Source organism: Mandrillus leucophaeus, unplaced genomic scaffold (assembly GCF_000951045.1).
Source record: "Mandrillus leucophaeus isolate KB7577 unplaced genomic scaffold, Mleu.le_1.0 Scaffold420, whole genome shotgun sequence".
NCBI lineage: Eukaryota > Metazoa > Chordata > Mammalia > Primates > Cercopithecidae > Mandrillus > Mandrillus leucophaeus.
This window is the reverse complement of record NW_012104477.1, coordinates 7653-18692: the sequence shown is the minus strand read 5'-3', so window position 1 is coordinate 18692 and position 11040 is coordinate 7653. Positions and strand designations below refer to the sequence as shown.

The 11040-nt window shown below is 40.7% G+C and overlaps 1 protein-coding gene and 1 long non-coding RNA gene across 3 annotated transcripts in view; both read right to left on the bottom strand.

Annotated features, from left to right (window-relative positions):
* The window catches only part of TSG101 (tumor susceptibility 101), a 64410-nt gene extending 58356 nt beyond the window's left edge, over positions 1 to 6054 (bottom strand). For both annotated transcript variants that reach the window (XM_011992912.1, XM_011992911.1), the window contains exon 1: positions 4947 to 6054. In XM_011992912.1, the coding sequence (XP_011848302.1) occupies positions 4947 to 4988 (42 nt within the window). In that variant the 5' untranslated portion in view covers positions 4989 to 6054. The remainder of the gene's footprint in view (positions 1 to 4946) is intronic.
* Positions 6055 to 7755: 1701 nt separating this feature from the next.
* LOC105548739 overlaps positions 7756 to 11040 on the bottom strand; it is a 7017-nt gene continuing 3732 nt past the window's right edge. Inside the window, exon 3 of the long non-coding RNA XR_001007439.1 lies at positions 7756 to 10619. This is a non-coding gene — a long non-coding RNA (uncharacterized LOC105548739). The remainder of the gene's footprint in view (positions 10620 to 11040) is intronic.

Genomic DNA, 11040 nt, shown 5'->3' with positions numbered 1-11040 from the left:
AATTTTTGTATATTTTTGATAGAGCTGGATTTCACCATGTTGCCCAGGCTAGTCTTGAACTTCTAGGCTCAAGCAATCTTTCCACCTCAGCCTCCCAAAGTGTTCGGATTAGAGGCATGAGCCATTATGGCCAGCCCCTTTTCTCTTAAAATATGTTCTTCATTTGATTTCCAGGACATCAACTGTTCTCCTGAACTCTGTGCCTTCTCAGTTTCTTTGCTGGCTTGTTCTCTTAACCTAACCAATTATTATTGAGTGCAGGCTAAGTCCTTGGTCTTCTTCTCTATCTAAACTCATTCCTTTGATCTCCCTCATGGCTGAAAATATAATTTATATGTTGAAAACCCTCAAATTAAAATTTTCCAATCTTAACCTTTTTTCTGAACTCCAGAAAACATATATACAATTACTAATTTGACATTGCCCCTTGGATATCTAATGAATGTCAAATTGAACATGACCAAAACTGAACTCCTTATCTTCCCCCCAAATTTACTTCTCCAATGTCTTCCATATGTGTATACATACATATCCTTCCAGGTGCTCAGGCCAAAAACCTTGACGTTATCCTTGATGCCCTCTCTTTTCTTCACATCCACAGCCAATCTGTCAAAATATCCTGTTAGCTTTGCCTTCAGCATACATCCGGTATCTCCACAGCTACAGTCCTGGTCTAAGCCACCAACACCTCTCACCTAGATTACTGCAACAGCCTCTTTATGGTGTCTCTGCCTCCATCGTTAACCCACTACAGTCTAGTCTCAACATAGCAGCTAGAGTAATATTGCTAACAGCTGAAACAGAGCAATGGCTTTTCATCATACTCCAAGTAAACGCCAAGGTCCTTAAGATGGCCTGCAAGGTCCTCTAAACCTCTCATACCATTGATGATCCATACCATGGATCTGTCTAGATCCATACCACCACTTCCTCCCTTGCTCACTTCAGTCCAGCCACCATACCATCCTTTGTTGTCCCTCTATCATGCATGACAAACTTCTGTCTATGAGCCTTTGCATTTGTTTCTCCTTCTTTCTGAAATGTTCCTACCCCAGATTGTTCCAGGTTTGTTTTTCTCCTGAGACAGGATCTCGCTCTGTCACCCAAGCTGGAGTACAGTGGTGTGATCACAGCTCACTGCAACCTCAAACTCCTGGGCTCAAGTGATCCTCCCATTTCAGCCTTCCAAGTAGCTGGGATTAGAGGTATGCACCACGACTGGTTAATTTTTTTATATTTTTAGTAGAGAAGAGACAAGGTCATGCTATGTTGCACAGGCTGGTCTGGAACTCCTGGCCTCAATGCGATCCTCTAGCTTCGGCCTCCCAAAATGCTTGGATTTCAGGTGTGAGCCCCATGCCAACCACATAGTTTCTTTACCTCTCTCAGGTGAGCTCAAATAGATTTTTTCAGAAAGACCTCTCTTTACTATCAGATACAAAACTGTGACTCATCCCATTTCCACACCCTAGCACGCCCCATTTCCCTTTCCTGCTTTATTTTCTCTAAAGCACTTATCACTTTCCAACATACTACTTGATGTATTTATTGAGTTATTTATTGTCTTCTATAAAAATTTAAATTCCAGAAGCAGAGTTTTTTTCTGTCTGATTGTTCACTGCTGCATCCCTAGAGCCTAAAACAGTGTGAGGGACATATCAATCTTTATTTTATTATTTTTATTTATTTGTTTTTGAGATGGAATCTTGCTCTGTCACCCAGACTGGAGTGCAGTAGCGTGATCTCAGCTCACTGCAACCTCCACCTCCCAGGTTCAGGCAATTCTCCTTCCTCAGCCTCCTGAGTAGCTGGGATTACAGGCACGCACCACCATGTCTGGCTAATTTTGTATTTTTAGTAGAGACAGGGTTTCACCATGTTGGCCAGTCTGGTCTCAAACTCCTGACCTCAAGTGATCTGCCCACCTCAGCCTCCCAAAGTGCTGGGATTACAGGCATGAGCCACCGCACTTGGCCAATTTTGTTATTGTTTAAATTTTTTTTCATTTTTTACTTTTTGAGATAGGTTCTCATTCTGTCATAGCTCACTGTAACCTTGAATTCCTGGGCTTAAGTAATCCTCCTGCTTCTGCTTCCCAAGTAGCTAGGACTACAGGTGCATGCCACCAAGTCTGGCTGATTTTTAAATTTTTTGTAGAGACAGGGTCTAGCTATGTTGCCCAGGCTGATCTTGAACTCCTGGCCCCAAGTGATCCTCCCATCTCTACCTCCCAAAGTACTGGGATTACAGGCATGAACCATCACACCAGGCCCACAATTTTCTTCTACTCATTTAGCAGTGACTGCGCCTCTAGAAATACTGTAAATAAACTATGTAAAAATATAAGTGGTTGTATGCATGAAACATCTAAAGTGGAAAGTTGTTTCTTTAAAGCAAGAAGGACTAATCTGGTATAAATATACCTCTGTTAATTGCAAAAATGATAACAGAGAAGGGTGTTAAAAGTTATGTTGAAATTGGGAGCTAAGATAATGCTCAAGGGGAAAAAAGATCTTTTATAATATACATACAAAACATAAGGCAGATGGCCAGAGTACCATGATGGGTGTGGAGAGCCTACAATCAGATAAAGAGAAAACAATAATGACCTTCACCCTAGCCATGAGTGCAGGGTCCTGGCTAACAATTCTTACATCAGACCACACCAGCTGAAAGAAAAACATTTCAAGCCCTTCTTTAGGAGGAAGGAGCCCCACAACTGCTTCTATTACTCTACTTGCTATTCTTACCTGTCTAAAATTCATAGGTTAGACAGAACAGATGCTGATGCTCAGAATCGTCATAATCACATACAGGAGTCTCAATTTTCCAGATACTGAGCCAAGGACCAAAAGACAGGTAGAATGCCCTCTCCTACCTCTTCTCTATCTGTTTTTGTTTCTAGAGTAATCACAGGTTGGCTGCAGGGGGAGGCAGGCAGAGGTATAAAATATCTTCTGAACATGCCTTGCCTTTGTCTTTGATGGCAGGTTTCTCTAGAGGACGCTTAGGAAACTTAATTAGGGTATAAAAAATAAGCTAATATTTGAATATTCTTGCTCTTTATATGAATATACACATACATTACGGAATAAATTTTTTTTTTTTTTTTTTGAGACGGAGTCTTGCTCAGCCACCCAGGCTGGGGTGCAGTGGCTCCATCTCGGCTCACTGTAACCACCGTCTCCCGGGTTCAAGCGATTCTCCCGTCTCAGCCTCCCAAGCAGCTGGGATTACAGGCACCCGCCATCATGCCCGGCTAATTTTTGTATTTTAGAAGAGACGGGGTTTCACCATGTTGATCAGGCCGGTCTTGAACTCCTGACCTCAGGTGATCCACCTGCCTTGGCCTCCCAAAGTGCTAGGATTACAGGTGTGAGCCACTGCGCCCGGCCCAAGGAATAAATCTTAATGACTATGCTATCAATTTAAAGATCAAAAATGTCATGGAGGCCAGGAGTGGTGGCTCACGCCTGTTATCTCAGCACTTTGGGAAGCCAAAGCAGAGGGAATACTAAGGTCTGGAGATGGAGATCAGCCTGGCCAACATGGTGAAACCCCGACTTTACTAAAAATACAACAATCAGCTGTGTGAAGTGGTGGGCGCCTGTAATCCCAGCTACTTGGGAGGCGAAGGCAGGAGAATTGCTTGAACCTGGAAGGCGGAGATTGCAGTGAGCCAAGATCGGGGCACTGCACTCCAGCCTGGGTGACAGAGCAAGACACTCAAAAAAAAAAAGTAATGGAACAGATACTCTTCAGCTACATACTATGTAAAACAATATACCGTTTTTTCAAAAAGTGATATATAAAAGTTACAACATGGATCTTTACCTGGGTCACAATCTTCTATGGCTTCCCACACATCCTCTGTAACTAAGGATAACTAGTTTGTCAAAACAAAACCAATAAGCCTAAAATACATGATTACACAACTAAGGTATGCTTTATTTTGAAAACTGTCACTTTCTCTTTAGAGGTTACTTGGTCTTCAATCAAGGACTATGGGGGCGATTTAACTGGAAAAAGTCCGTTTTTAAAAATGTTTTATACATAATAGTGTGTTTTATTAAAAACTGAAACCGCTTAAACCGCTGATTGCTACCATTCTTGCTTTGACAAAACTATCCGAAGCTAACACGTTGAACTGGTCAAGACTCAACTCTCAATCATTTTACACAGTTTTGGAAAATTACAACAAAACATAACAAAAGCCATTCCACTCTGGTGTGAGGTGCCACGTTTGAAGTAATTATATAAATAAATCATGGCTTTAAAATACAAAATGCTTAACTGCTTTTTTAAAAATTGAAAAAAAAAAATAACTAGCCTTGAGTCGTGAAGATCATAGATTAAGCTCAAAGCAAATAAATACGCATTATAAGCAGCATACACTTAAGAGTAGTTACTCTTAGCAAATCCCTGAAACGGTAATGGTATTTCAGTAAGGGACTGGTATTTTGGCTTCCCTGGACTTTTCTGGAGAATACAAAACTGAAAAGGCCACAATCTCTGCAGGTCGGCAAAAGAAAGGCTTAGACTGGAGGATCCCTGGATTGGGACAGGAATAGAGGATTGCCTCAGATCTAGAACTAAATACGATTCCGTCTTTGTGTTTATAGAAACTAAGACGAAAAACCACACTGCCCCACAGACAGCTCCAAACTCTGTGGAAGAGAGAAGGGCGGGTGGGCGGCAGGTGTCAGGCAGTTTCCACTCCACGTCTCTGTCGACTGTCGCCGCCCCCCACCCTCCCAGCTCCCGTACGGGGATTCCCGCACCAGGCGACAGGCGCCTCGGGGCGGGGGTCTGAGAAGGTGGCTAAGAGCTGTACTGGGGCTTCCGGCCCGTCTGGGAAGCTTGTTTGGCTGGGCCGGGACGGACTCGGCAGGGCGCGGAAGGGAGCGGTGGGCGCGCGCTGGAGAGCGAGCGCGTCGCAGCCTCACCTTGGACACCATTTTCTTGAGCTGGCTCTCCGACACCGCCATGACGACCCACTCGCGACTCCCTTTCCCGCAGGCAGAAAGTCAGCCGCTGCTGGGCTGCCCCAGGCCGTCCCACACAATCGCACACCCCTGACCCGGCCTCAAACAACGGGAAGTCGGAACCAAAACATCACTTCCGTTTCCACTACGTCACTTCCGGGCCGCCATCCTGCGGGCAAGGGTGGATGCGGTGTGGGATTGAGAGAGACTTGACGGGGTGGGTTCCAACCAACCCTACCCTCGAGTGCCGGATTCAGCAGGACGCATCAGGTCCCAAAGATGTGGGCAAGACTGTTCCGAGGGTCGAAACTCTGGTTCAGGATAAGATTGGCAGGTATTTCACAGAGTCGACTTGAGGAAGCTAGTGCCGGAAAGGGAAGAAGTACCAAGGGCTTGCCAATGAGCCTTAATGACTGATTGATCCAGTGGGAGGGCACTGCACTGGCAGTCAGAGTGTTGTGTCACTGACTTGCCCTTGTGATAATGGTAGGCTAGTGCATTTCTAGCTCAGGCATACGTTTCTCCCGACTGTAAAGTGATACACTTGCATTAGATGATGCCCAGTGTTCCTCTAATTAGTGATTTTTTTTTAAGCTTTAAAGACCTTCATACTACGTTGGCAAGGTTAAAATGTAGAGCCTTTGTTTCACGAGAAGCCAGATAGTAATTTCTTCTCCAGGAAACCATTCCTAAAGTCAGCTTTCTCCTGTACCCGGACATAAATGATAATACAGGCCGTATTTTACCTGGTGCTGTATTTTTGTACCTGTCACTGTCAAAATCTAAGCCCTTGAAGGCAGGCTTACTTCAGATCTTCATTGCCTTGCACAATGCAAGGGTAGGTACTTCATCTTAATTGAATTTTTACTTCCCATAAAAATTCTTCATGGTAACTTACATTAGTCATCATTACACATCACCGTCAGTTTTATAACCACAGTGTCATTCAAGGTATTGTACAATTTTGAGTTTGATGATGAGATGTGTGACAGTTTCAATTATTTTAGTACAGCCCTAATGAGAACAAGGCTGTGGTATTGATTCCCTTCAAAGTTGGCATCTAAATGAAGGTCACATTCACAAGGAGGGCGTAACTGAAAGCTTGTAGAAGCATCATTATAAACAGTTGTTAACACACACAAATATAGACTATTCCAATAAGTATTGTTTTTCTTTTCTTTTCTTTTTTTTTTTGAGACAGTCTCACTCCATCGCCCAGGCTGGAGTGCAGTAGCACCATCTCGGCTCACTGCAACCTCCGCCTGTTTTCCAGCTCCTTAGTTAAGCATACAGCTCCAGTCACACCAAACTAGAGGTCAGTCTGTCCTTCCATTTTACTTGCTGTTTTATGTCTTTTAAAAGCAATGGGGTTTTCAAACTGTTCTTAAAGCCATGGCTTAACCAGGAGTCCCTTTAATTAGAGCAACTGTACCTTTATGAATTGGAGGAATGCCAGGTAATATTATTTATATAGTTTATAAATAAATGTAAATTTATATTAAAATAAATTTTGTGTGTGTGTGTGTATATATATATATATTTATTTTTTTTTGAGACAGAGTTTTGCTCTTTCTGTCCAAGCTGGAGTGCAATAGTGTGATCTCGGCTCACTGCAACCTCTGCCTCCCAGGTTCAAGTGATTCTCCTGCCTCAGCGTCCTGAGTAGCTGGGATTACAGGTGCCCACCACCACACCCAGCTAATTTTTTATATTTTTAGTAGAGACAGGATTTCACTATGTTGGCCAGGCTGGTCTTGAACTCTGGACCTAAGGTGATCCACCCACCTCAGCTTGCCAAAATGTTGGGATTACAGGCCTGAGCCATTGCGCCTAGCCTATTTATATATTTTTTGAGACACGGCCTTGTTCTGTTGCCCAGGTTGTAGTGCAGTGGTGTGAACATGGCCCACTGCAGCCTCAACCTCCCTGGCTCACGTGATCCTCCTGCCTCAGCCTCCCTTGTATATGGGACCACATGCGTGTGCCACCATGCCCAGCTAATTTTCTAATTTTTTGTAAAAATGAGGTCTCAATTTGTTGCCCAGGTTGGCCTCAGAACTCCTGGGCTCAGGTGATCCTCCCACCTTAGCCTCCCAAAGTGCTAGGATTACAGGTGTGAGCCACTGTGCCCAGCAATATATTGTTTAAAAAGCTTTCTTGCTGCATGTTTACTATAAGTCTTTTGCAATCTTTCAGGGTCAACACTACCTCAATATACAGTGTTAACTTCTTATCTATTTCATTGGAACCATGAAGGATTGAATGTGTGTGGGGAAAAAGTCTTTGTGGTTTTAGAAATATGCAAAATCAGTTAATTTTTTGATGTGAAGGTAACAGTAGTTGAAATGCTTTTGAAAGTTGCTTGCCATTTCAACACTAAATATGAGTTTTTTTCCACTCATTAGGCATTTTGATTTCTGTCCTCACATATATTAGTGGAGAATTTTAAATCCCCCGATTATCACAGATGAAAACACAAGCTGATGGTGCACCTGCAGTCCCAGCTACTCCATTGGCTGAGGCAGGAGGATTACTTGAACCGAAGAGTTTGAGTCCAGCCTGAGCAATATAGTGAGAACCTGGCTCAAAAACAAAAAGATTTAAAAAGTTTTCTTGCTAAAAATAATTTTTAAAAGTTTGAAAACAATTGATAAAATCTAGTCTCTTCATTTTACACAAAATAACTAAATATCCTGGGTGCTGTGTGAATTGTATGAAAAAATCTCCTTAATCTGAATGTTTCCTTTCACTTAATAAATGAAGGATCATCTGGTGATTTTGAAATCAGTTTATTTTGTTCATTATTCTTAATATTTAAGGAAAACAATGGAAAATGGAAAAAAATTTGTCTTCTGCTACATCAAAAAAGCATTTTAATCCAAACCCCACTAAAAATTGTAACAAGCTCTGCATGATTTTGTAAAAATAAAAACATGAAAGTTAACAAGCATTGAGAATGTCAAATTATCACAAAATCATAGGGAGGTGGTGGTGGTGATATTGCTTCTTGACTTACACTGGGATTTACAACATGATTACTAATATACTTAACACTCAAAGAAATATCTGATACAGAGAATTACTCCTTCATTGTGGCCTTCCAGAGGGCAAAGACTATTATTCATCTTCAAAGAGTCAAATTCTAACACAGTATGTGGAATAACAGTAGGTGTTAAATAAACATTTGTTGTATTGACATGTTCCTTTTATAATTAATGAGTTATTGGTAATTTATTATACAATATTTTCTGGTTATTGTTCAAAAGCATATTACATATTATCTAACTTTAGATATCAAATATTAGAAAAGGCTAGTTTTAAAAACAATAGTTCTTTCAGTTTTACTTTCCTATTTCATAAAAAAGGACAGTAAGAATACATTGTTAGGGTAACATGAACTAATTCGCGTGCATATTGAAATTACATAGACCTAAATGCTTTTCTCTTCAAATGTCCAAGGTTTTTATCCAGTTAACTCTGGTGGGAATCTTTCCAAGCATATTAAATACTTTTCTGCTTTCCTAAACATGGGTTACTGAATATAATTTCACCTTTTCTTTATGACTAAAGTTCATCATTATAAGCATTCCTTATTACACTAAAACAGTGTTAGTTTGCCTATTTCCTCTTTACCTAGGATGTGTCTGCCCTTATAAACCCTCCTATCTCCGTCTAGATTAACCTATTATATGCTTGATTTATTTTTATTTTTATTTTTTTAGAGACAGGGTCTCACTGTGTTGCCTAGAGTGCAGTGGCATGATCATAGCTCATTGTAATCTTGAACTTCTGGGCTCAAGCAATCCTCCTGCCTCAGCCTCCTGAGTAGCTGGAACTACAGGTGCACAGCACCAAACCTGGCAAATTTTTAAACTTTTTATTTTTTTGAGATGGAGTCTCGCTCTGTCGCCCAGGCTGGAGTGCAGTGGTGTGATCGCCACTCACTGCAAGCTCCGCCTCCTGGGTTCATGCCATCCTCCTGCCTCAGCCTCCCAAGTAGCTGGGACTACAGGTGCCTGCCACCACGCCCAGCTAATTTTTTTTATTTTTAGTAGAGACAGGCTCGTTAGCCAGGATGATCTCGATCTCCTGACCTCGTGATCTGCCTGCCTCGGGCTCCCAAAATGCTAGGATTACAGGCATGAGTCACCACGCCCAGCCCATGTTTGTTTTCTATAAAAGCATGCCCTTACATGAGAATGAAAGTAATCCTTTCATGGTATATAGGACCCCAACTTTAGGGTCTTTTGATAACTATTTTGGCTGTTAAGCCTTTTCCCCCTTTTAGTGCCTAGAAAAAGTAGAGGTTGTATGGATAAGTGCCCCTTAATCGCCAAGACTTCTTGAGGCCTAAACCTCAATTTCCTTTTATAAAATGATGATGGTAATAGTCCCTACCTCTGTGGGCTGTTGTGAGGATTCAGTAAAATAATAAAGTGCTTATCATGCTGGCTGGTATATATGAAGTGTTAATGTTAACTGTTACTATCAGTTGTAATGTCACAATAGTAACAATAAGCTATCTTTCACATAAGAAAATATTGCTGTTGATCTATCACCAAAGAGTGTGCTCTGAACTGTATGATCAGGAGAGGTTAAAGGATTTGCTCAGAACAAATAATGGGGAGAGTCCGTTCGACCTCTCCCTATTATGACCAATGTTTTTAATGAAAATCTCATAGTTGGGCTCTAAAGTAAGCTGCTTGGCTTTCATTCATAATCTATTTCCACTAAAAATATACATTTGTGTATGGTTCTACTAATATCACAATTAGTTTATGAGATGTTGGAGATCTTATATACTCCAGGAAGAAGTTATAGAAAATTTCATAAAGTCCCACTGGAAATTAAATTAAACTTTTAATGCATATCATTTTAAAAATTCACTTTCCATTTTCTGTTTTAAAGTGCATGTAAAATTCTTTTCCATTTTTTGGTAGCTAATTAATTTGAAGAAGGGAAATATAATGCTTTACTAGTACTACCAACAGGATTTTACACAAGAAACATTAGTAACTTAAGCTGTGGATCCTGTGAATGTACAATTGATACAGATTTTGTAAATCCATACTGGGCCTTGAACTTATGTTTATTATCAAAGTCAAAGGGTAATTTTCTTTTAAAGATGTATTACTTATAAAATATTCCCAAAGTGTGAACTGTGCTTTTAGTTTAGGATATATGATTTAAATTGATGCATACTTCAGATGAATGTTTACCCCTGCTGTAGATTTAAAGAACAGCATAGATATCTCAAGAACCCCAAATAAAATTAATTTTTCCCCTCCTTATGTAACTTCTTAAGGATTTAAATCACAGAGCTAATCAAGAAACCCTCTACTTTAACCAAGCAGTTTGTAAGGATAAATAGCAGGATACAGAAATTCTCAAACCTATATATACTGGTAAAATTAAATGACTTTTCCCTTTAGGTAGAAGTCCAGCCTCTTAAATTGCATTTGAGAATCAAAGTTTTAACTGTAGTTGGAGACCATGGATTGAGGATGCACTGCTTTGGAGTTTCTCAGAAACTGTATCTTCTTTCAGTGTGGTTTTGATGACTTCAGATACTCCACTGATTCCAAGGATGCAAGGCAAACTTAAAAACACTTCACTATCTATATCATAATATCCCTGAAATGAGAAAAATAAGGGTTTTAATAGAACTAAATCACTGCAAAGAAGTTAATACAAAAATGCATACTTTCTTGCTTTCTTAGTTCTAAGACAAAGTGATACAAGTTGGACTCAAAAAGGTTTTTTTGTTCATTTACTTATTTTTATTTTATTTTTAGAAGTCCAGACCTCACAATCATTCATTGATTTTATAAACTTATCATTTCAGAAAATTTTTGAGAGATGGAAGCAACTTGGTCAGACACCCACTTTGTAGAGAAGTAAGCTAGCCCCCTGCAATATGGGTAGCAGGTTGGGGGCTAAGAAAAAAAAAAAAAATAGTTGGCCGGGCGCGGTGGCTCAAGCCTGTAATCCCAGCACTTTGGGAGGCCAAGGCGGGTGGATCACGAGGTCAGGAGATCGAGACCATCCTGGCTAA